Source organism: Idiotropiscis lumnitzeri, chromosome 4 (assembly GCF_059441095.1).
Source record: "Idiotropiscis lumnitzeri isolate Australia: NSW breed Sydney's pygmy pipehorse chromosome 4, RoL_Ilum_1.0, whole genome shotgun sequence".
In the NCBI taxonomy this organism is placed as follows: Eukaryota; Metazoa; Chordata; class Actinopteri; order Syngnathiformes; family Syngnathidae; genus Idiotropiscis; species Idiotropiscis lumnitzeri.
This window is the reverse complement of record NC_142394.1, coordinates 29,404,570-29,431,211: the sequence shown is the minus strand read 5'-3', so window position 1 is coordinate 29,431,211 and position 26,642 is coordinate 29,404,570. Positions and strand designations below refer to the sequence as shown.

The 26,642-nt window shown below is 46.1% G+C and overlaps 1 protein-coding gene across 2 annotated transcripts in view; it reads left to right on the top strand.

Annotated features, from left to right (window-relative positions):
- Positions 1-485: 485 nt before the first annotated feature.
- nlgn2a (neuroligin 2a) overlaps positions 486-26,642 on the top strand; it is a 69,899-nt gene continuing 43,742 nt past the window's right edge. For both annotated transcript variants that reach the window (XM_088292839.1, XM_088292838.1), the window contains exons 1-2: positions 486-1,173; positions 25,527-26,220. In XM_088292839.1, the coding sequence (XP_088148965.1) occupies positions 25,758-26,220 (463 nt within the window). In that variant the 5' untranslated portion in view covers positions 486-1,173; positions 25,527-25,757. The remainder of the gene's footprint in view (positions 1,174-25,526; positions 26,221-26,642) is intronic.

Below are 26,642 nucleotides of genomic sequence, written 5' to 3'. Positions count from 1 at the left end.
GGAGCACACTGAAAGCGAGATGATTATCAGGCCTTGAAGATGGCCATGTAGAACAGCGTTGGGGAAAGGGCCGGGCGATTACTGCGGCCCACCGGTCATTGATATTATCAGAAGTATGTTAATGTTCAAACTGGACTTTTTAAGTGTTATTGTGGTATTCGGAGAGCTATGTTTTTTTTTCAAGTGGTATTGTTGTAAAAAGCTTGAAAAACACGGATTTGGTGCATATGGAAAAAGCAAAATGGACATCTGCTCCCTAAACGTCCTCTGATGTCACAACTGCAACTCTGACCAGCTGATGGCGCCGGAAAGAAGAGCAAGAAATAAATACAAATTTAAAAAAAAAAATGAACAAGAAAGCAACTCCTTTCCGTCCAAAGGATGCTGAAGCTGGATCACGCGCCGTCGTATTGAGGTCACAGGCAAGCGTTGCCATGGCGACCCGCTTTCGCTCGGGAGGAGGACACTGCTGCGCGTGCACCGCACGGCGGGGCCGTGCCGGCGAAGACGCGCACGTCACGGGGGCGCGCGCCGAGGCGGTTCACCTCAGCGGCAGACGAGCAAGAGACCGCGAGGTGCTCCGTAAACCGCACCGAATTCTTTTGGGGAGCTTTCTGGGGGTTCCGTTTGCGGAATTCGCCACGACGACGCGGAGAGGGCGAACCAAATTGCGATTTACGATCTCAGGTGGCCGCTCGGCGATGACGCGTCCACGCCGTGGTGGCTCGGCCGGGCCTCGAATTGTGCCCGAGGTGGACCGAGCTGCTAGGCGGTGAAACGATGAGCGAATGTGCTGCCGTCTTGCTGGAGACGACGAAGACGACGACGACGACGACGGCGGCTGAGCGCGCACGGTTGCGGCTTCCATTGCTGCGCTGATTATTTTTTTTCAGACGCATTTTTGATGTTTGTGTGCGGGTTCAGTCTCCGGTGTCATTGGCCCGGTTCGACTCAAGAAGGGAGGGACTGCTGTGATTTTTGGCGGATTCGTTTTTTAAATTAGTATTAATTTTTTTAAATTTTATTTATTATTATTTTTTTTGTAGTCTCGGTAATAGACGCTGCTGCTTGAATGGGCTTTTTGGCAAGCGGAGAAAACAATACGAGGAGACAAGAAAGGACATCAGTGGGAACCTGGCTCTCCACCAGCACCTGGGGATCCCAAATTAACAGGTAGGATCAAGTGTTTCACACATCTTCATCTGCACTGTGTTCTCTCTGCTTCTTGTTACTGTTAAGTGCTCATGCGTGTATGTAGAAGAAATGCCAAATTACGCGGCTTGTGTTTCCCAAATCCCATTTTTTGACATGTTCACATTTGCCTCCCCTCCATTACTGAACCACCTCCTGTCGTGAAATGTGACTTACGCTGCTTCTCGTCATTTACTTTCAATGCAAAATGCTCTCAGACCTGGTCCCATGTTCATCGAGGTGCACCCTGCGGCGTCACGCGTGTGGCACGGTGCATGTGGGCCTGGTTTTCTTTTGCCGACGGACCGAGAAACCGCTAAACAGGAAACACCATAGCCATGAGGGCATGGTTTCCTAAATGCGAGCGGCACACAAATAGATGCGCAGCCCACAGAATGGGCCGCATTGATATGCGGCGCAGGCTGCTGTCTGTTGTGGACCGCTCGGATCAACGGGGGCCTGCTAGATGACAGGATTCAGCGGGGACAAGAAGACCTCTGTTCTCATCTGCAGCCTGGCGAGGCTTAATTGGTACGCCCCCCCCCCCCTTTCAGGCAGCTCACCTGCCCTATATGGTCCATGTGAAAATCTTTGAAAAAGTAATCGTTTGTTAAATCTCAATATTAAGAATGGGAAAAAAAATTGATTCTTTTTGAAAATCTTCCAGCCTTCTTCGTGCTAACGTTGGACCAGGTGTCCGCAACGTGTTAGCCCTCATGAGTCGCCCGCAGAGCCTTTCTAAAAATAACTCACTCGGGACGGGACATTGTGATTTCCTTGTAATGTTGCAGAAATGATCATTTGAAAATCTAAACATTTGTTGTGTTGACAATTATCCGTTTCCGACCTTGTTTAATTATGATCACGACCAGCGTCCTCCCTCAGATTAATCTCGGAATTCTGAATTAAGGTCATTTCAGCAGTGTGTATCAAACCGGCAAGAAGTAGCTTTCATTTTCAAAACGGATTCGTAACCCCTGGTTTAGATTGTTAATATTGCAATACTCACACGCATATATTCTTTTTCCTCAACAAAAAATGACAAACACGTTCAACAGTTTGGCTGTTTTTCGTCGAAGGCTGAAACGAATCAATGGCGTCCGAAGCCACTTAAGAGATGCGATTTGTGCAAGCATGCGTCGCAAGACATCTTTTGCGTTTCACCCTCCTGACAATAATGACAATTATATTTCCCTGCAGAGGCAGAGGCGTTTTTTTCCTGTGGTGTAAACACTTGCCGCGCACGCCAACACGTGAAGCCGTTCGATGAAAGCGGCCTTGCTTCTTCAGCCGTCAAGACAATATGGATTTGCGAGACTTAAGTGTGCAGCCGGCGAAGGGGCCTCTCTGTTTATTGCCTTTGGTCATCATTTCTCCATGCGGTGCTTTCTGCGCTCGCTGTGTATTTGTCCGCCGCTTTCATTTGCTTCCAAACACAGCCTTGGCTCACTTCCGTATGTCTTGTTGCACTGCAGCGACGTTTTGCAAAGCCAAATGTAGGACAGACGCGAGATTTGTCTGGCTGCTTTTTTTTTTTTTTTTTGCCGGAGTACACATAGCAGGTCTTAATGGAAACAAATAGATTGGACGCTGCAGTTGTATTCCTTCGAAAGGAAAAGGCCTCGCTCATATTACGAGAACAACAAATTGAGTGTTGCCAGGAAACTGCCTCGTGAGCGAAACATCTGGTTCAATTGAAACGGTCCGCGTCCGACCCGTGTCTTCGAACCTCGCTCATCCCCTCAGCGGTGGCTTCGTTTAGCTGGGTTGAACCCTCCGCTGTTCGGCCACCCCGGCTGCGAGCGGGTGATACCGGCTAGGATCAATGAACACTGGTTGGTTTTCTCGTGGAATAGATAAAAGCTAAAAGAAGGCGCCACCGCCCACCGAGCGCCACGCACCCCCGACAATCTCGCTAAGATTAAATTTAGCATTTCATGCATCTTGACCTGCATGACACACACGACGTTGTGGGACGCGACGGCCATGCAAGCCTATGGCGTTGACTGACATTTTCGGAAACTCACGACGTTGTTCAAATGTGTGGTTCGGTTATTTGGAGCGCCAGAAACGAGCGTGTCAGACAGTCCGGACGGAAGCAGTTGAAGCACGAGCTGCTGATTGCTTTATAACATTCGGAAATGAATGGGAGGGGAGCGTGTTAACGCCCCCCCAAGAGTTTGTGTGTTGGAGATTGAAATAACTTAACTCAATTCTTTTCTGTTACGCCCCCCCCCGACAAGAAGAAAACAATTTGCACCCCCTCACTCGTTCTTTGCCACAACTATAAATAATCGCATTTCCGTTGCAAAACAAACCTACACGGTAGAGTTAATACTCGCTGCGCACAATGAGAGCGCCACTGCCAACTGCTGGAGTGGATGTGCAACTACACTTTATTGTCGTACGGCAAGAAAAAAAAAAAAGCATGTTCACCAGGGTCAGCATCGCTGAGTATTTGAGACGCACTGCGTCAACTAGAATCCTGCGTTGCATTGTGGCCGAAGAGAAAATCGTGTTTGGTTATTTAGCTTTTTGGTGCTGTCAATCGTTGTTGTGGCGTAAGGAAGCCGTGTGTGCTAAGCTAGCAATTGCATTAGTTGTCATGACTGCTGCTGCTTCTTCTTCTTCTTACATTTCATTTTGTCCTTTTTTTGTTTTTTTTTGGCGGTTGCTAAATACTTTTGGTGCCTTCCCGCCACATCCTTTAGCATGCTGAAGAAGGTCGTCAAAACGATTTTAAGTGCCCAGTCCCAGTTTTAAATTTTGGAAGTTCCACTAAGACGCATTCATGAAAAAAAAAGGAAAATACTCATAAAATGAATTACTGTATTTTCCGGACGATAAGCCCCTTTTTTTCCTTCGCTTTTGAACCGTGCGGCTAATACAAGGGTGTGGATTTTTCTTTCACCAGTAGGGGCGCTCTATAGTTCAGAAAATATGCTAAATAAATCTAAAAAAAAATTTTTTTCTCTTGGGTCTGTTCTGTTTTTATGAGCAAATATGTTGCCGTGTTAAAAGTCACTGTTCTGTCAGGACAAAATCGTTCTGTACAACTCATTTTTTTCAACCTAGAAAACTGATTTTATTTTTTGTAATTTATTTTAATAGCTGCTGTGGCTTATATACAGTAAAATACAGTAATCAACATTGGTTTTCCTTCTTTATGGAGAGCCGCAGCCGAAGGATGCCCGAGCCAAATGCGGCTCCGGAGCCGCAGTTTGCACACCCTTGCTCTGTACTTTTTAACCACATATGCAAAACAGCTTCTCTGTATTTTTACGATTGACGATAGGGTGGACGCCACCTCTTAACGCACCTCGAGATACATTAAGACGTTGCGTTGACCAAATGAGATCATTTCAAGTCCCCCATTGATGCGTTGTCGCGCTGCCGGGCGTTCGCTGTCAGGATGTCAGACAATAATGAAAGCAAGAGGCCGGTTCTCACGTCGGAAGAATGAGCTCGCCTCCTTTCGGGCAGGCAATTTGTGTTCGTGCGACCGACGCTTCGGCCGGCCGAGTCGGCGGCTGACAGTGACGAATGAGCGCCTCGGTGTCAGCGTTGGACTTTCACGCTCAGCTGACGCCAGGCAGCCCATGATGGTTGTTGTCACTGTCACAATCGGCGGAGGATGAACAGCGACACGCGAGTGTGAGGATACACAAACGCACGAGAGATGCCGTCTCCGAACGTTGTTCTGGGACGCACTCAAAACAAGCGCACTTTTTCTTGCTGTTTGTTTTGTTCTTGATATTTGCCATCATCCCTCAGAGAAAACAATTCGTGTCGGTCGAACCATTAATCTGTGGCGCTTCAAGGCCGGAGCGTGTCCTTTGGTGACAAATGTGACCCAACGCAAGACCTCTCTTGCAGCCCGAATCTGTTTTTGCGCAGGTAGCGGTCGGCACGTAAATGTCAGTGGCTCGCTCTGAACTTTACTGCACGCACCTATCTACTTGGCCCGCAGCTTTATCATCCTGGTGGGGGGAAATAAAGCCCAGCCGGTGCCCTTCATGAGTGCACAATCTTCAGGTTGAGCAGAAAAAAAAAAAAAAGAAATGCCGACTGTAATGCAGAAAATTAAAAAATGCATGATCGTACCGATGCGGGGTTCGGCATTCGAGGAAGAAAGATGTGGGGTGTTGTGGGCCTAATTAGCCCTGCTAAGGGAGTGTAACCTTGATCACACGCTCGTGGCGAAGCAGATTGCCTCGCTGGGATGTCTGTTAGTGCGTATCGCTTGGAAACAGCTGGCGGGATTGGGTGGGGATGCTGGGGCCGGTCGGGTGGAGGCTTTTCTTGCTTGCTGTTGAGGGCAAAGACATGGAAAGAAAGCAAAGCGGGGCTCCCCCGACGCCCACATAAAACGTTCTCGTTCCATTTGGACTCCCACTCCAGGGACTGGCAGGCACGGGATGGAAGAGGCCATTTGAAAGCCGGCAAGTCAGCCGGATTATTATTTTTTTTCCCCCTCCACTTCCCACTCATGTACGTTTTCACAGCAGCTGGAGCGATGACAAAGCGCTTTCCATATGCCGTCATCTCAATTAGCAGGTCATTCGAAGACAAATTTAAACACTTAAATACATTTACAATGGATACCCGAAGAACGGCAGAACAGCGATAGTCTCATGTTGAGTCGAAAGCTGAAGAATAAAAATGTGTCTTCAAACGAGTTTTAAAAGTGGACCGAGAGGGGGCGGGGCTTGCCTAACATTCAATGGGTCAAAGGTCATTCCGCAGGGAAGGACCAGCAACAGAAAAGGCACGATCCCCCCCCGAAGCCGCGCTTAGTCCTTCAGCAGCATTTGGTTCTCAGACCTGAGGCAGCGACGTAAGGGGGGAGGAGCTTAGAGAGATGCGCCATTTAAAGATTTGAAGACGAACACAAGTGTCTTGAAGCAAACTCTAAAGTGCATTGGGAGCCAGTGAAGCGAGGCTAAGACTCGGGTGATGCGATTCGTCTTCCGAGCGCCAGTTAAAAGGCGAGCGGCAGCATTTTGGCGCAACTGGAGAAACTTGAGGGAGGACTGGCTGACTCCAAAGTAAAGTGCAGTACAGTAATCTCGCCGAGATGTAGCGAAGGCATGGATTTCTGTTTGTAAGTGCTGCTGTGAAAGAAAGGGCTTCACTTTAGCCAGCTGCCAAAGATGAAAGAAGCTGGATCGAACGAACTAATTTCAAATCACTGTCCTGTTTAAAAGCCAAGTTTGAGACTGTTGGCTTTCGATAAGATGTCAACAGGGTTGAGAGTAGAAGGGCCTCTGGGACCGAACACCATAACCTCTGTCTTCTTTTCATGAAATTCATGACACCCAGATTTGGATTCCGTCTAGGAGTCTTTTTAGCTCAGCGGGACATTCATCAGCATAGCAATGGAAGGAAATTTCATGTTTTCGTAGGATGGCGACTAGGGGCAGCAAGTAAAACGAAAACAGCAAGGGCCCCAAAACGGAGCCTTGTGGGACACCGTACGACAAAGAGTCAGAGCGAGACTCAGTGCAACCTAGACGACCGCAAAAGGTCCGCCAGTCAAATAGGAAACCGATTCAAACCTCGGTCGGCCTGACACTTCCTCTTCCTTCCCGTCGAGAATTTTGTTGATGAGTAAATATATCGCAATTGATTTATTCCAAAGGTCTCCCCGAGACCGCCCCACGGATTGCCTCCTTGACATCTTATTTTTACAAGACTTTGACAAATCCAAAGCAGGCAACGGCGTATTGATCGTCCAGCTGACATCGTCACTAACGCCAACAATTTCCCCCGGGAGGCTGATTGGGGGGCGCTGGTCCATTTCATTACGGCTTGACGCGTCCATGGCGGAGTGGTTGTGCTCCAGATCTAAACGGTTGTCCCAGTTATCCCTCGCCCTCCCCTCCTTGTGCTGCTGGCCCTCCCCATTTCTCTCCTCTCCACTTAATTAACCCATTGATCAGGGCGCACATAAATTACCCTTCCAGAAAGGCCTTTAAAGAAGACTCTGCCGTCTCTTCACGCCTCTCACTCTTCGCAATTTGCTGCCGCCGTGCCAGCCAGGTCCCCTCGGCCAAACCGGGCCTCGTGATTTGCAGCGGAAGATATTTCAAGTCTGTCCCCTTCTTCCCAAAATCCAAAGACGGAGATGGTGGACATGGGATTTGAAGCGGCGCAGAAGTTGGGTGGAGGTCAATGCTGCTCTTGTACAACCCCCTCGATTCATGAGGCTCACATAGCGCAACCTTTTCATGGCGGCCCTCTTGTGGCTCAAAAGCTTCACCCCCACCCCCCCCACCCACTCGTCCTCCCCCTCCTTCCTTCCTCTCCATCTTTTCTTTTGGCCTGTGCCTGACATGGAGTGGGACGCCGTGTCTTTGCTCGGAGATTTGCTCAATTAGGAGGTCATTGTCATCAAGGACCTGCCTCCATATTCAAGCTCCATCCTGACTCTCTCCTTTTTCTTTTTTTTCCTTTCCTGTCCTATAAACAACCAAATGGCATGACTGGACTTAAAGCGCCCGTCCACACGAGTGGAATACGCATTATAAAGACTCATCAAATTGAGGAATCGTAAAAAAATCAGAGACTAGCAAAGACGTGCTGTTTTGTCGGTGGATTGGAGCTGATGTTAGCTAGCAGATTAGCCGACATGTTTTGCTAAATTACGTAAAGAAAACAGAGCAAATTTGTTCTACATACCTGTGAGAAAATGCCTCCCACAACCCGGATAATAGAGGTTTGGTTTACTTTATTTATTTCTTTATGATTAAGTCTGTGCTTTAACGCAGTTTCTCAGGTTTTGCATTTCATTTGAATTAGCTGTTAGCTGTTGACTTCTCGATCAGTGTGTCGTATGATTAACTACTCCTTGTCCTCCTTGAGTGATTTAGCCAGAAGTGTAGCTTTCAGTTTAGCCGCGCCAGCTACAAGCTGCAGGTGGCTAGCTGGCGCGGAGCAAGTTAGCTTAACACCTAGCATCACCTCCTGCCGGGAGGATGTCATCAACAAGCAGAGTCCAAATCTTTTAACTGCATACGTCGTGCGCCCCATCGCCAACTGTTTACAAATATTCGGAAAATGTCGCTCATGTGGCTAATTCGGGGTTACCGTGGCTACCGCGGATATGCTTTAAAGTATCGGTCCAGCCAAGATGGCTCATTTTTCGCGAAAGCCGTCCCTGCCTGCTGGCCGCTGTGAGCCGCCGTCTGTCTCCGTCGAGTTGACGTGACTTTAGCGTCGCCAAATGTCCGAAATATAGCCAGTCATGAGCATTTGCATTTTGGTGGCGATTTTGGAGCAATATTAGCTCGCGTGCCTCCCTGCTGTGTGCCAAGTAGTCGTAAATCTCATCACCCCCAAAAAATGAAATCACTACAAACTCTTTTAGTCCTGATGCAATTTTTACACGGATTCTTTTTCAACACGGCACAATTCTCCCTGATAGCACGAAAACACACACAAAGCCAAATGCGTCCCATGCGGTCTCCAAGATTCAAAGATACGGCATGCCCGCAGGGCTGAGGAGAGCGCAGCGTGCCCAGGAGGTGCTGCACGCATTTGGTGCACGGCTGTTGCTATGGCTCCTGGGAAAGCGTGTCGTCTCCTTTTTACGCGTTTGACATTGTAAAAACGTGAAAGTATGTGTGTTTTCTTGTACTCGCCGCATTTGGTGTCACCTGCCGCTGTTGTGGGGATGGGAGCGGAAATGTTCTTGCGGGTGAGGAGCGCTCTTCTTTGTCGTCTGGGCACATTAAGTCGCCTAAGTGGCTCTCCCGGCTCCCGCGGCTCGGCCTGTCACGCGCACGCCGGTTTACTTGCCTCGGGTGCATTTCGCTGTCGCTGTCACTGCGGCATGAGGGTAAATATGTTTTGGGGAATAATCGGCTCCGCCAAGTGCCTCCGTTACCCCCGGAGTCTTGCCCGGGCAACAGTTGTGACGCTGTTCCATTTGGTCATGTCAGAGCCCGAGTTCAAGGTCAGTCACGACAGATGCGCGTTTGCAGGCCCAAGTTAAATCGGACTCTTCCAGGCGTGAGAGGAAAATGTTCACCCCCCCGGGGGATGGGGTTCCGAGAGCCAAGGTGAGCGAGAAGACTTTCAAACAGGCAGTGGTGCCTTGCTATGATGAAAAATGGGGCACCAAGCGCAAAACTGCGGCGCTCTTGTGCTTTTTTTGTTCACATTTGTCTTCCAAAGCCAACGCTATAAGCAGCGCAGACAAATGCACTTCTCAGCTAACCATTAAACGCAACAACGTGGATCAACAGAATCCATCCCTTAGTGTGTGACATCATCCACACCACTTGTCCTATAAAGGCTCGGGAGGTCGGGCGGGGGGGGCTTGACTTTGGTTGAAAGGTGCAGTATGCCCTTAACTGGTCGCTTGCCAGTCGCAGGGCACATAGACACCGTCACTGAGTGGGAATCGATCCCACGCTGACCGCACACAAGTCAGGCGAGCGAACCACTACGCCATCATGATCCCCATCCCGTCCTCGACATGACATATTTCCAAGTACTTGTTGCTGGCTTGCTGTTGTGGAGCACAATCTTTTGTGCCCTGAATCCTGCATATGATATGTAAGAGCAGGTGTGGGCAAACTACGGCCCGGGGGCCACATGCGGCCCGTTAAATGTTTCAATCCCGCCCGCCGAACTTGAAAAGAATTAACTAAATAAACCTTGTTAAGGTTTTATTTTCTAAATTTCTAAATACTGCGGTGTGTCGCGTAGCTGTGATAAAGACATTTTAGAGCTTTTGTCTTGTCAGTTATTCCAAATTTATGTTCTTGAATACGTGAAGTAAATTACTTGCTTTCTCTACTTTGATTTTAAGTATCTTAATTTTTTCCTTTTATTTGAAAATGTCTTCAATTATTTTGCCTTTCCTTGCCGTAGGTGTTGCCTTTAAATGTCTTTTTGAAATGCACCCTATCATTAAAACGTTCTTGCCTTAAGCAACTGATATTGGAGCACAAACGGTGCAGCAATACATTTGGACATTCGATATATATCCGCGCTCACGTTCATATATTCTTTATCTTCCGTGACCACCTTAGAGCAGGAAAGTCCTGGAGGCAAATTAGTTAGCGTGTAGCCGCACAGAGCTGCTTCATCCTGCAACTGCTACACGTAACCGCTCCCTCAGGACTATCCCGTAATCCCAGGACCGGCAGAAGTCCAATCATGCACGCATCAGCATTTGAAGCTCTTTAAATTGACAGTGCAGGAAAAACGGCAGAGACCAGCCAGCAAGCGAGAATGATCCTATGGCTGCACATAATGACTGATTTGAGTCCATGCACACCAACATGTGTGCCACCTCCAAGTTCCATGTTGAACTATAGGTTACACGCATGTGGCGATGAGCGATGACTTGACGAGCGCCTGCGCATTAGCGCTCAGCCGCTCACCTCGGGGGAATGCTGGAGACGGAGGATGCAAGAGATGACGGGAGGAACTTGCGAGCTGGGTGAAAAATGAGCATGTGTGGGATGGCAAGAGGGAATGCAGGATGAGGGAGCGTAAAAGAAAAAGAGCTGAAAGGGAGAGTTTTGGTGCATGGGTGGAAATGGGGAGGGAAAAAAAAGAGGGGGGGTGAGGTGGGAGAGAGGCTGCGGCAACAAGATGAGACTCTTAAAGCGAGAGGGAATGGACAAAGCTGCAACGCTGGATAAAAGCCCGCGATGGAGATTTGATACTGTGAAAGAGACAGAGAGAGTGCATTAGGGAACACAACCATGAATGATGCATCAAAGGTTCCTCTGTTTGAGTTATTGGGGCTGAGACGGTGCGGGTCGCTGCAAAGGAATTCCATAAAAAAAAAAAAAAAAAAAAAAGGGCCGTCAACACAAGAAAAAAAAAAAAGGGCCGTCAACACAAGAGAAATGAGGAATTACTGAGGATGGCAAGAAGACCAAGAAAAGATTGAGCGAAGGGGAATAAATGTGAGATGAGATGAGAGAGAGAGACAGAGAGAGATGTGTGTGTGAGAGAGAGAGAGATAGATAGAGATGTGTGTGAGAGAGAGATGTGTGTGAGAGAGAGAGAGATGTGTGTGAGAGAGAGAGAGAGAGATGTGTGTGTGTGTGCGTGAGAGAGAGAGAGAGATGTGAGTGAGAGAGGTGTGAGAGAGAGAGAGAGAGATGTGTGTGTGTGTGTGTGAGAGAGAGAGAGAGATGTGAGTGTGTGAGAGAGAGAGATGTGTGTGTGTGAGAGAGAGAGAGAGACTGTGTTTAATTTATCAGCCTTGAAAAATTAATTTTAAAAAATGCAGGTGTGCCAAATATCAGCCCTAAGAGATTGTGAGTGTGTGTGAGTAAGGTGCGTAAGATTTGATTGTGTGTGACAAATCCAGAAATATGAGTGCATGTTTATTTTGACAGAAGGTGTGAGCGCGTGTGTGTGAAAGCTAGAGAAAATGTAATGTTTGTGTGAATGACAGTGTGAGAGAGGTTTGTGCGTGCGTGCGTGTGTGTGTGTGTGTGTCGGAGACGTGCGAGTGAGAGAATATACAGTGCGAGCAATATGTGTGTGTGTGTGAGTAAAGTTTGATACTGAGAGAAAGAGATGGGGGCGTAAGATTCGTGCATGTGTGAGAGAGACAAGCAATGAGAGAGGGAGAAATGTGAGTGTGTGTAGTGTGATCAAATATGTGTGTGTGTGAGGGCGAGAGATGTGAGTGTGTAGTTTCAGAGAATGTGTGGCGTGAGATAGTGTGAGTAAGGTTAGAGAATGTGTGTGCGTGCGTGTGATAAGATGATTAAAAGTGAAGATAGGTCATGACTCTGTCAACCTCGTAAATTCTCACGTTTGTTTCACACACGAACATGCGCACCATGCATTGAATTTGACCGTCTCCACTTGCGACTCGCATCCTCTTCGCTCGACTCATTTTGAAATTTGACGGCGATGCCATGTTTTTTGTGCGGTAAAATTGGAAATTTGGCAATCCGCCCGCCGCGGTGCCACAACTCGACGCAATGACAGCAAGCCTCCCGTTCTGCTCGGCCTTCAAAATAAAAGCACATCTGCATAATCACCAGGACCCGACGGAATTAATCGGCCAATATTTTGCAACACTGCTCAACATGTTTTTCGGACTTTTTTCAATTAGAGATGCAAGTAAACTTTTCTACATGAATCCAAATATGCCCTCATCAGGTATTTAGAATAATAATCATAATCCAATAACAATCATAAAGAATTTTGGAATATGTTTTGGAATATTTCTGAATGAAGGTTTAGTTTGAGCAACATTTTTTTTCAGAAAAATCGGTATTGTGCGGGCTTATGATAAGTCAAACTTATAAACCAAAAGTGAAATCACCTCAAAAACATATGTTTAAAAAAAAAAAGAGACTTTTCAGAAATCAAAAATACATTTTAGGACACCAAGCCGTCTCTGATTAAAATTTGCTGTTGAATTTTTTTTGGGCTGATTTGTCACTCTGTTAAGTTCCACAAATACAATCGGATAATGTAAAACAGTCAAATGGTCTAAAAATTATTTTTAAAAGGCCACCAAGCGTTTGTTTTATTTTGAAAGTGTGACTTGAGAACAGGAAGTGTTACGTCGATGTTGCCGGCAGATGAACGATTATTGCCTTGCGTTGTTAATAAACCTTTTGCCAATGTATAACACGAAAACATTTTTGGGGGGGGTATGAAAACTGGAACAAAAATCCAAAGAATAATGTTCCCCATTTTTTCTAACCTCATCTCCTCCCACTTTGGATTGTATGCGAGCTATCCACTCTCATCAAGATTGAAAAAGACGAAGTCATGCATGCAAATGTGAATGGAGGATCTTTTAAGACCCGTGCGTCCTATTTTTACACACGGGCCGCGTACAATGCGAGAGCACCGTCGCTTCCTTCTTCGCTCAAGGGCACCCAACAAGGACATACCCAACATGCACTTAAGCGCTACGCTACGCTACGCTACGCTATGCTGCGCGAGCATGCTAACATGCGCGAGGTGCACATGCATGCTCTCTCTCAGCAGGGCAACCACACGAGCTGAGTTTTTTTTTTCCAACCCTGCGTCCATTTTGCCGCACAATAGCCCAATTCCTCTTGCCGCCGTCTTCCCATTCCCGCCATTTTATTCCATCACAAGCAACGAGGCGCTACGTGCACTTGCGCGTCGTTGCAGCCGCTCTGCATATTCATCCGTGGGTCGTGTGCCAAAGCGGTGGCAGCACTCTGCGTCTAACAGCGGGCTAATGCAGACGTTTAAATACCGCTTCGACCCCCCCCCAAAAAAAACTGCGCCACCCTCTGCTTTCTGTCTGCTCCAATTGACTCTACGTCGACATGTAATGTGCATTTAATGTCATTTGGCGGCAGACAGACCTAAACAGACGGAGAGCGGCGCAAGGGCCAATTGGGAGTCGTTCCCTGCCAAAAAGTGAGGGCGCGCAAGGTCGCCAGCGGCGAGGGAGTTGACGATGGCGAGGAGGAGGAGGAAGAGTCCGGCGGGGTTGGGGAGCAGAGGTGAGGCGCCGCAGCCCGTGGCGGCCTTGATGACTCAGCAGTGGAAGCCTGCATAATTGGAGGCGCACTCTGGGCCCCCGCCTCGGTTAGACGGCCGCGCGCATGAAATATTCAATGAGACATTTTGGGCCGACTTGTGAAACAGCAACGGTGTCGAAATATATGAAACTCCACTTTTTGCGGCGACGCCCAGCGTCTGTGTGGTATTGACGTGGATTAAGTATAGGCGAGTTCAAAAACAAAGTATGTGCTCTTAAAATATTACATTTTCGTAATACATATGTATAAAAGATCCAGTAAGCCAACAACAAAGGCTGAAGCCAACAACATAATAATCACATTTTATTTTTTAGTGCAAGAGAGATATTGCATAAAAAGGACACTTTAAGGACGGTACAAAACTCCTCCGCAAAAAAATATATATTTTTTTTTTTTAGGTTCATTGTTTGTCCTGCATATCATTCCAAATCTGACAAAAAAAATGATTAGGCCAACTCACGTTTTTATTAGGCCATGATTATACCCAACTTAAGCACAACTTTAACATGGCTTCCATCTGGTGGTGATTTGTGATATTACAACTTGAAACTACTACCCGCAGATTCATTTAATTAAATAAAATAAAAATGAAATAAAATAATGTACGTTGATGTGATTGAATTTTTTTTTTTTTTGACAAATGAATGAACATTGACAAATGATCACATTCTCCACACGGTCCCTTTAATATGTGGTAGCTAGCTGGCCCTGTGAGGCAAATTAAAAATCAGATAATCAAATCAGCTAATATAGTTGAAATCGCATGAGCAGATTAGATTGACATGGCAACATATACGGGCTGAAATCTGATTGAACAAAAAAAAATATATAACTTCCATCGACGCAGACGGAAGCAGTTTGTCTCAGACGTCTGATATTTTTCATTGTATTGCAAACAGATTTATTGCTTGTGTGTGTTTAAAAAATGAATGCAAGGGAAATTTTAAAAAAAAATGACATCATAAATTGAAATCGCAATATCGAAGGAGAAAAATGACGATTAAATAATTTTTCAAAATGGTTTTGCAACATTGGCGGACCGACCTCGGACGCCTTGTCAGCAATTTGCCAACATCAACCGACTTTATTTTGAGGTTCAAAGAAAGCTAGGCCTTTTGTAAAGGTTCGATCCTCGCCGCTCTTCTTCTATTTACTTCACCGGCAGACGATCTTGTGATCCCGCCGGGCTCTTTTTTTTTTTTGAAAGATTTGGGATGGAGAACAAAGTCGACTTTACCTCCGATCGATCCTTATTTATAGAAGCGCGGCGCCGGCCGTTTGGGAGCCTCGCTGGCTCCGCCGTGAATAGTAAAGACGGCGTCGGAAGGAGAGGACAAATGCAACGCTTTTCATTTATTCATTTATTTATTTTTATTTTTTTTGCTCCATCAATCGTGCTCGTCTGCCACGACGGGCTGATGCATGGCCGCTGCACGTTGATCGCTCCCGCGCCATTTATCTCAATCAGCCCGCTTGTCTGTTAGCCGTCCGGCTTAAGAAACCTCGGCGAGGCAGACAAACGAGGAAGACACAGCGGCTTTATTAGGACAATAAAACACCGGGTGCGCAGGTTACAAGCGCCTTGTTTTACAAATGGTTCGTGGTGGTGGTATAAAAGTTGCGAGGGTGTTGCAGACAAACAAGCCCACAAATTTGTCGTTTGGACACACTCCAAGTGGAGGAAAAAAAAAATCTGAAATTAACGCTGATGAGTGATGCTAACGACCTGGCTCGTTTTGAATGTTTGAAATGATTGGCAAATTTCTAAAATGAAGCTTGACGAGGCTGGAACATATTCCACGCGGATTTTCCGCACCGTGACAACGAGGCGCAGTCACGCCGGCGCAAAGCCACATGCTGGCTGTCGAGTCAGACTTGGGCGGCGGGGGTTGGGGGGTGACTTTGGTCATTAGTCTCTCTCTTTGCATGACTTACTTCCAACAACGAGGCACTCTAATGCCTGCAGTGACTGGAATACATCCCACTGGCTCGTCATATTTTAAACAGCATTCGAAAAGTTTGCCATTTTTCATTGATTCATGTATTGTTGTAGGTTTTGGTCAATTTTATAAACCTAAGATGTCATTTTTTTTTAAATCATTTTGATTTCATATTTGACAGTTTTAGTTAAAGTTATAGTTAACTATAATAACCTTAGTGACAACGTGGCGCTCTAAAGCAACCACACCGACCCGAAGCCCAGCCCAAAAGCTGGCTGTCAAGTCAGACTTTAAAAAAAAAAAAAATTAAAAAAAATAAATAAAAAAATCCTCACCTAGCGCATCCATCTTTCTCTCCTTGACGTGCAAGCACTCAGCTGACGACGAGGCGCTCTTGTGTGACCATGGAAGCGCGACGCCCCAAACTGGCCATCATGTTTAATTTTTTTTCCCCTCTCTTCCGCATTCTGTCCGTGACCTGCAAGCACTTGCAGCCGACAATGAGGCGCTCTAATGATGCCTTTCATCCATAAAAATCTGCTTTTTTTTTTTCACGCACGTTTTCAGCATTTATCATCAAACATACATAATGTATTGAGAAACAAATCTCTGAATGGAATTGTCCACCTCTCATTTCGTTGGCGATGGCAACTGCGTTTTATTGCTCGCATGGCCTGAGGCCAATAATCTTGTACTCTCGTCTCAAAGGAGAGCGGACAAGATTATACGCCATTGTTCCAGTGGCGGGCCGGTCAGATCGAGGCTCGATCGATGAAACGCGTCGCTATCGATGCTCGCTGCGGTCCCGCGTGTTGTTCGGCATCGACCGGTGACAAAGAAAAAGTTTTGTGATAGCTTCCCAGTCGCGTTGACGCTCCACGTCAATGGCGCCGCCATATTGGATGTGGCAAAGTGGAGCAATGGTTGAAAGATGGCATCGTACGTTTGGGAGAAAGCGTTTGCAACTCGAGCTGTGCGCGCGTGCACGTGCTGCTGCGCTCATCCCGAGTGTCAGGCGTCATGTGTCTGCTGAACCGCGACACTGCGGAAATTTGAAGAGGAAGGAAGGGATGAAGCGGTGGGGGACGAGAGGAGGGGGGGGGTCGTTCAGGTGGTGCGGGCTGACAGATTAGCGGCGAATGATGAAAGTGATTTAAAACGAGACTCCAAGGTGAGATCTTGTAGGACAAAAAGAAGGAACGACAAGGATTTGGAGGGAGACGAGACGCCAAGATAGGAGCGTGATGCAAGATGACACTTACGAGGACCTCACTTGGTCCCCTTCAATTTTCATGTTACTTGTCACCCGGTTTGGAGTAAATGCAGATGCCTTTGATAAATGCCATCGTTGGGCAAAATTCCCGGTACTAAGAGTAGCTCCGCCCCCATATTGCCGCCATTTTGTGTGGCGTTTTTTTACAGTCGTTTGCCATTCACTCAATGACGTCCGTCTTGTTTTTTTTGCCATCACAGCTCACATTAACGACAGTGACACAGAGTCAGTGTTGCCATAGTTACTGTGAGAAAGTAACTTAGTTACTTTACGAATGACTTGACTTTTAAGTCATTTAAATTTCTGAAGAAGAATAATGCATTTGAATAGTCGTTACTGTAAAAATAATTAATATATGAGAGTAACGTACATTACTGTTTAGAACACATATACATATATATATATATATATATATATATATATATATATATATTAGTGATAGACCGATTATCGGGGCCGATATTTAGCTTTTTTTTTTTTTTTAATTTTCAAGGCTGATAAATTAAACTCTGTTTTATTTTGGCTTTCTTCCAAATTTTTACACCATTTTACCCCTTTTTTTTCCCAAATATCAGCTTAAAATATCAGTTATTGTCCTCCATGACTACTAATAATCGGTAACGGCCCTGGAAAAATAAAACGCTGTTCAAGTTGAAAGTCGTACTTGACAAATCTATTCATCTGTGGCAGTCACCTCCTGTCGTGGTCCATTTGACGGCTGAGGACCAAAAAAAAAAAACAAACAAAAAAACAAAAACATTGGGAAGCGCGATCAAAACCGCCGGAATTCAGGTGTGCTCTTCTGCAGCTCCGCCAATGTAGGTCAGCCATGCCTTCTGCCGCCCGCCAACACTGCAAGCGGCAAAAACAAACGCAAACCACAACAGAAGGCCTGAATCGAACATCACGGAACTGAAATGGCGCAACCGACTAAGAGAAACCGAAAAACCTTCGATCGCAAGGAGAAGGCGGGTGCGTCGGCCCGTGCAGCGGCCCGCAACTTGGCTTATCCTGGTCTGTGTTCGTGCGCGTTTCGAGGTTATATAACGCATCACGCTGCGTAGCTTGGCACGTTGCGTCTATTTATAGCAACACTTTGAAGGAAGTGTGACACACACACACACACACACTCGCAAAAAAAGGCATCAGCCAGGCTGTGTGGGCGGCGCGCAATCAGACAGGAGCTTTGTATTCGTGCGTTGTGATCGTGTACTCTCAGCGGACATCACATTAAGTAAGCAGAAGCGGTGCCACCAATTCCGCCTTTGCCAAGATGGGAAAAAGTTCCGAGGGGGTTGTCCAAAGGATACTTCATCACGACAATAATTTGCTCAAAGATATTCATTTTGAATTAATGACTCACTTGCGAGGCTCATAACGTTGCCGTATGTTCGCTATCTTATTGCGAACACTAAATAGCATCCTTGTTGTCGCGCCGTAGGCCCTAAAGCAATGCATTGAACTGAGCCGTAGACAATAAATATGCTGTTTAAAAAAAAAAAAAATGTTGAGTGGTTGTAACGAGCATGCCAAGCTAAACGCTGGCAACAGGCGTCGTAGATACCGTGTCAGCGTAATAAAGTCGTTTTTTTTTTGTTTTTAGCGCCCTTAATCGGGGATTGAACGTTATTTCAAGAGGCCATTGTGTCGTTAAAGTCGGTAGCAAATTTGTGATGGCAAGGCCTCAGGGTCTGGAAAATGAGTCAAGTCCGCCTTTATGCCGCGACACGCTGCCGGGAACGACTTCAAAATAAAAGCCGACCAAGGCATTGATGTCTGGTTATTATTTGGTTGGGGCACGTTTATTTTCTTCGCGTATTGGCGGCATGATGCGTAGCTTGGAACTATCGTTGCTGTCATGCCTTGAGACTGTCTACGCCAGTGGCGGGCCGTGCATTTCACACGTCGGCCTTCAGGGAAGTCCTACTTGGTCCGACTTGAATCAATTCCCCTCATATTGACATCATTTATGACACCACGGCTGGACAAATAATATAATATAAGGTCCGTCTTAAAAATCGCAAGTGTATCTGCAATTAAATCCACACGTTTCCCTCCTTCGGCCGTTGTGGTTTAAAAAAAGCAAGAATAAATTTTAGATTTTCGAACGGTCGCCAGTTAGGACTTCCGGGTGTGTCGATTCCGCATAGCGCTGCCCCAATCACAGGCCACGTTCATCACCTTCAGCGTAAGGCCAGCGAGAAGGCTCACTGTCACCAACTCGTGATCTGATTGGCTATCGCAACCGTCCGTCGTCTCAGAAAAGCTCACTGGCTGCGACAGAAGAGATGCCCACTCGATTGTATCTGAAGGTCTCAGACGAATAGTGTGCGCTCCTGGTATTATGAAATCTGCCCGGCAACACGAGCTAGCTGAATTCTGATTGGATAAAAACTCTCACCTAAAAATACAACACTAGGATATAATATGACATCAATGTGAAGAATATGATCATTTTTTCTTGATTATGTTCGGCCAGCAGAGGAGGCCTTGAAGGCCTTGACCGCCCGCCACCGGTCTCCGCGCTGGTAAACCTCTAAACAAGGTGAAAAATATTTTCGTGTCATATTAACAGCCGTCTATACTTGTCTGACATTTTTGGATGATTATTTGGGATTAACAATGCGTATTATGCACAGGATTTTACTGTCATATATTCTTGATCTTCCGCAAAGAACGACTAATCGCATTGCTGTATTGATTCTTGTTTTGCGCATCCGTCTTCGCTCGTCATTTATTTATTTATTTTTTTTAAATGCCACTGATGTCACAGCTGGCATCTGTTCATGTTTGAGTGTGTGTGCGCGTGCGTGTGTGTGTATGTGCGCATGCCTTTCATTCTCCTCTGGAGCATGAGAAGGAGATGATGCTCGCCGCCACCCTCGCTGTTCACACTTCCACTCACATCAAGGAGTCAATCCGTCAGAGACGTCAGGGGTGCTAACAAACAGCCGACCTCTCGTGTGAAGACACATTTTTACAGGCGTGACACAAAAGCGAGCGTTTAGTCTGCATGCACAGGTGCTACATTTAAATTAAGAGCACAAAGCTTAATCCAGTGCGGTATATACGACGGAGGGGGGGAGCGGGGGGTTTTGTCTTCTGCCGTCTGTATAATCGGCCAGCCTATTTGACAGGCTGCCCTGTCACAGTGGCTGCAGCTGTCGCCGTGGCGACCGGGTCAGCCGAGTTAATTGTTCCCAGTGATGGTCTAGCTCACACGTACGCACACACACGCGCGCGCGCACATGCACAGAGTCATCCGCGGTTGGCCCGCTAAACGCAATTTGAACGTTTTAATCGGTGACCCAGCGCAAAACAGTTCTGCCGGGATGTCATTGGACTCCCTCTTGATCCTCGCCGAAGCCCACCCAGCAAGTCTGCATATGTGCCTCGGTGGTGAAGTGTCAGTCTTGGAGAGGCGGTGACTAATGTCAGGCAGCCTCCGTGCTAATTAAAGTCTGCTCACACATTAATTACGGCCAACTGCAGCATTCGGGGTCCTAATTGAGTACGAGGTGACGCATCCAACCTTTGCTCGGCCCAAATGATTTGATCTCCATGCAAGTAATTGCAGCACTTCCTGTAAGTTGGCCGCTTGTCGGTTTTGTGAACATTTACCCAACGCGGTCTAACAAGGATTTAATTGGTGGTGTAGATTCAGGGCGGGTGATTTTTTTTTTCTTTTATAATTGATAAGCAAAACATAAATATGTCATTTTTCGTCGCTTTTTCTGGATGTGTTGTATACGTTAGTCCCTTGAATGTCATAATCTTCCCATTGAAGCATTTAATTTCCAATTTATTTTTTATTGAAGTATTTATTTTATAATTAATTTAATTTATTAGACTGGCTCTCCAATCGCGTGCACTGACAATGGCAATAAAGGGCATTCTGATTTCACCGACCTGATGTCGCTACAGGCAGGGTTCTTCTAGTTTTGGATTTTTCATGATTGTTAGGTTTTATTTTGTTTTGACTATTTTTCTTTTAAATTCAGTTAGTTGTAGTTATTTTTGAGAGCAATTTTGTTTGTGTTTATGGGGTTTTATTTTTTTCAGGAATGCTTAGTTTTATTTTATTTTATTTTTTAATATATGGAGTATTTGTCGCAAGATGAAAAAAACAAGGTCAGCAAGTATTGTGTAGTAAAGTTAATTAAACTCCAATTCTCAAATAATTGTTTGACCTTCCTTCTTCTGTACGGACATACCAAAATAAAAAGAAGCTTATTAATTAATTAATTAATTAATTTATCGTTTATTAACTTGTTAATTGATAAAAATGAAAAATAAGGACTTTTCATTATAATTAATTTTTGCTCAGTTTTATAATATATATATATAAATATATACATGTGTATATATTTTTTTTTTTTATTTTTTTTTTTTAATTTTTTTTTTTTTCATTCTAACATTTTTTTCAAGCCTTTTCCTTTTTGCCCTTTAAGCAAAATGGTTTTTCAATTTAAGTTGCATTTATTTCGCTAGTTTTCGTTAACCATAATAACCTTGGCGACAAATAAGCCTCCATCACTGTCCGAATCATCCGTCGCCCTGCGGAGAGACTTTCTCCAGCTTTGCTCAAACTCCTCCTCGAGGAGTTCAGTTTTCATCTGTCGTGGTCGTAGCAGAGTGTCCCGTTTTGAGAAATTTACAAAGTTGGAACAGTGTGAGAACGTTCCTCAAACTGGTGCTGACAAACTTCTTGCTGGCGGCAATTTTGTCAAACTGCTCTTGTGTCTGTTAGCAAGCCACAGGAAAGGTGGCCGAATGATACCTGAAACAAAATAATAAGAAAAAAAAAGAAAGAGTGTGGTGACTTTTGGGACATATTTTATTCTTATAAAAGCCAAAGAGTCGCCATTTCTTGCGACAAAAAGAAGAAAAACAAGAATCCAAACGAGTCGAGGGGGGGGAGGGAAAAAAAACCACGCTGCTAATTTGCTAAAACAAATGAGCACCCTCGCGACTGTAAAACACGTCATGCGAGCGATCGGAAAACGAGGACTTGATGTGCCTTTGAGCAAGCTCGCCAGATGCTGCTGAGTTTGGCGGCTGATGGGGGAGGAGGGGGGAGGGAGGAGAGGAGTGAGGGAGAGGCCGGGCTAAACAGCAGGAGACTCAAAATGTTGTGTGATTAACGTTGCGGCGTTTGCCAACTGGCTCGCTTCGCCTTGAGGTGTGGATGGCGCAGTAATTGGAAAGAGGAGGCAACTGCTTCTTAACCCCCGAAATGGAATAAAATGTATCCTGCCAATGAAAAGATGGAACATAAAAATGTAGCGTAAAAACATCGGCAGATAGAATGGAAATAATGAATCAGTCGTGATTCGTTGCTTCCGTCTGTTTTGGGTGTTCCTGCCTTGGCCAGCAGGAGGCAGTGTAATGATGTCATACAGACAATCGCCATTTATTATGCTGTCTTTTTTTTTTCGTTAAGGATGAAGACATGTAAATATTTAGATTATAATTTCTTAAATGGTTCTAATTTACAATGGCACCAGCAATGCTAATCGTCAGGTCGTCAATGACGTTTTCTATTTGTTAGCATCAAGCTAATGGGGGCGTTGTTAAGGCAAAGTTCTTTGGTTGAATTAAACATACAACGTACAGCTGAATAAATAGTAAATTAATACAAGTGACCATTAGTGCCAAGTAATAAAGTACAACTACTTAAATGAAAAGGATTATACCTGATCAATATATTTTTTATTCTATTATTTTTTTGCCAATTCCAATATTTGGTAGAATTAAACTCTGATAACCAATTAATCTGCTGATTAACTTCAAACACATATAATGAATAAAATTACTTTTTTTATGTCCCTTAATGCTTAAAACAATAACGATCTGAATTATAGGTAGAATATTTGACTGTTTAACAATATTTTGTCCGTTAGTATTTGTTTAACTTCACAATAGAGTGAAAAACCGGCAAAAAATGAACAATAATACATTTGCCCAAATTTTTAGGCGGGAATATATATATATATGTGAATGTCATTTTTCTCTTATGTTGTAAGCATTAATGTGGGGGTGAAACATCAGCATATATTTGCAGATTTTAATCCCAGACGAAGAAACCGACCAGCTGAATAATCATTGGGCTTTAATATTTTTTTTTTTTTTAAACATCCTCAGATAACATGAAGCGTTCACCTTAGCACGGGATGCTTCCCATGGTGACCCTTTGAATCAGAATCCCAAAATATGTTCCACATTCGCAACCTCGCAGCAACGCAGTCGGCGTGTGGAGAAATGTATTCCGATGCAAGCCGTCACCCGGAGGCTGCGCTGCGATGGCAGGGGTCGGCGAAAGGTCAACCCACTGTGCATCTCATCCGGTCAACTTGTGCGGTTTGGTGTAGCATTTGTGGACATATTTCAGCCGGGGTCTCAGGTCCGCCATCTTTCTCCCTACGTCTGCGCCTCATCAATCACTTCTGCTTGCCCGCTGTGAGCACACAAGCTGGATCAATTATGTCTGCTAAATGGAGCCAATTTGCATCAAAAGCCTCAGATGCCCCGTGCACGTCTGGGAGTATGACTCACGATGTATTATAAAATAAATGAAACTCACTCACTTTTTTTTTTTTTTTTTGTATTTGTCTACTTGCTTGTCTGGGGGGAAGGGGATGCAGAGAAAAACAAAAGCAGGTGCTGCAGATCCATTTGGGCTGAACGCACTGTACCGAAAGAACGCCACAGGTTTTAAGCTTCAATAAGCCCCCCCCCCCCCCCCTTTATTTTTATTTTTATTTATTTTTTTTACACCTGGTCTATATAGGAGAAATGTTATCGTACAAAAAAATGACATGAATAAGCCCCCCCCCAAGTGGGTGAGAGGCCTTGAATTGTCTGTGATCTCGCCACAGGACGAGATATGGGCAAAACGCAACGGCAGATTGTCATATCAGGCCGATACCGGACTTATTTTAAGGTATCGAGGCCTCATGGGGTCTGCCGATACTAGCCGCCGATACTTGAGGGAAATGGCACTATACTGCGGCATGTTGAAACATCTTTCTCTGTGTCAGGAAAAGAAAAGTTTCATTGGTATCTGTGAGTTCTCAACGAGTGAACATACTTGCTTCTTTGGGTCTGAAAAAAAGTGTTAGCAAACACCCGCACTCAGGGCGTTGGACTTTTAAACGCAAAATGTTCGATGAGCAGTGGGAAAGAGGCGCAGGGGGATGTAAGACGACGACGTAAAGTTGCTCCAGTGGGTTCGGGTGATGCAATTATGCGCTTAATGGCAACTTTAAATTGGGCCATTAAAGCCGCGCGATAAAGCAAAGAGGAAGCGTCGCAATTGGCAAAGAGCTCTCGTCGCGCATAAACATTGCGAACGGTTGTTTCCCGCATCCACGGCCGTTACGTAAGCGGCCAACAATGTTATTATGACACTGTAATCTCCTCCTTGCGTTTGTGACGGGCCGTGTCACATGAGGATTTGCGCTGAAGATTACATGAATGGATGTGCAGCTCCGAGGCGCTCATTTGCATGCGCTCGTGCATGCTCGTCGCGACAAACGAAGCTGCGGCGTACCGCTGACCTCACCTCCGACGATGTCGCCATCGTTTGCGTCTTCAAAATAGTCCGGCTGTCCTCATGCAGGTTACAGCGGGACACGTTTAAATGAGTCCAAATTAGGGCCGCGGTGCATAAAGCACGTGCGTTGGCAGAGTCAACTCTCTCTGCAGGAGGTCCCCCAGGTCACATGACACGATAGCAATGGCCGGTTTTATTTTTAGCGGTGCTACCGAAAGGATTTTCCTTAAATGAACCCGGATGGGGCGGCACGGTGGACGATTGGTTAGCACGATGGCCTCACAGTGCGGAGGTCGTGGGATCGATTCCGGCGCCGGCCTTCCTGTGTGGCGTTTGCGTGTTCTCCCCGTGCCTTGTGGGTTTTCTCCGGGTACTCCGGTTTCCTCCCACGTTCCAAAAACATGCATGGCAGGTTGATTGAACACTGGAAATTGCCACGAGGTGTGACTGTGAGCGTGGATAGTTGTTGGTCTATGCGTGCCCTGTGATTGGCTGGCAACCAGTTCAGCAGTGGTGGGCGGTCAAGGCCATCTAGGTCTCCTCTGCGGGCCGAACGTCAAGAAATCATGATCGTATTCTTCACATTGATGTCATATTATATCCTAGTCTTGAGAGTTTTTAGCCAATCAGAATTCAGATAGCTCGTGTTGCCAGGCAGATTTCACAATACCAGTAGCACGCACTATTTGTCCGAGGGCTTCAGATACAATCGTCCGAAAGTCGTAACTGGCGCCCGTTCGAAAATCTGAAATGTATTCTTGCTTTTTTTTTTTTAAACCACAATGATCGAAGGAGGGAAAAGTGTGGATTCATTGAAGATACACTTGCCAGGCCATTTTCAAGACGGAACTTTCTAGAGAAGCTAGATCGTCCAACACCCTCTCAGTACTGTGTGTGTTTCCATATATTATTTGTCCAGCCGTGGTGTCAAAAATGATGTTAATCTGAAATTCACGGCCCGCCACTTCAGGGTAACTTGGCTCCTTTCAGGTCCCTTCTCAGATGGCAGCTAATGATTCTTTTTGTATTTTCATGGTTTTGTATCTCAGTGCAGGTGCCGACGTGGATGAAATCTCCAGGACGGCGCGCAGAGGGATGGAACGTAACAGAACCGTGGCTGCGGAAGCGACTGGGACGGTCTTGGCACGCATGCAGCACTGACCTGGCAACCCCACAGAGGCCCGCCCGCCGCATCCTCCACATGACCTTCACGGGGCCCTGCTCGTTCTTTTAGTCATTCCCCTTTGGACTACGACCTTTTGATTATTCTATAAGCAGCCATGCGCCTCTTTCCACTTGCAAGTGAACGAAAAAGACAAAAGTCGCTCATGGCAGACTGGTACATGCAGCTGGGCTTGGCCCTCCTCTTAAGCGGGGCCGCCGCTCAAAAAGTGGAGCCCCCCAAGCACCCCGTCGTCACCACCAACTACGGCAAGCTCCGAGGGATCAAGAAGGACCTGAACAACGAGATCCTGGGCCCGGTGGAGCAGTACCTGGGCGTGCCCTACGCCACGGCGCCCATCGGCGACCGGCGCTTTCAGCCACCCGAAGCCCCCGGCTCGTGGCAGGAGATCCGCAACGCCACCCAGTTTGCGCCCGTGTGCCCCCAAAATGTGCACGGGGTGCTGCCGGAGATCATGCTGCCCGTGTGGTTCACGGACAACCTGGACGTGGCGGCCGGGTACATCCAGAACCAGAGCGAGGACTGCCTCTATCTCAACGTCTACGTGCCCACGGAGGATGGTGAGTGCTGGGCTGCTGGGTGGGAGGGGCCAAGGGAGTAAAAGGAGGCGTGACTTTGTGCTAAGCCCTCCCCCCTGGCAGTCGGTCCAATCACCGTTCGCACACGCACGGCTCTTGAATGTGGTTGAAATTCATGCAAAGCTGTGATTGGCCAATCACTCTTGAAGGGGAGGGGCTTAGCAAATTGTCATCAATTAATTTCTTATTCCTCATTTTAAAGTTTTTTTTTTTTTTGGGTCACGTGTGGTGCTTTTTATGTGGTACCTTGAGATACAAGGAAACGAACTGACTGATGTGAACATTTTTTCGTAGTTACGCAACCAGGCCGGACGCTCTTACCGTATATTCCTCCCTTCTCAAATAATGTTTCCGATTTTCCTTGTTTCCCAAAATGAGAAGACGTCTCTGATTGGTGGCGTGAC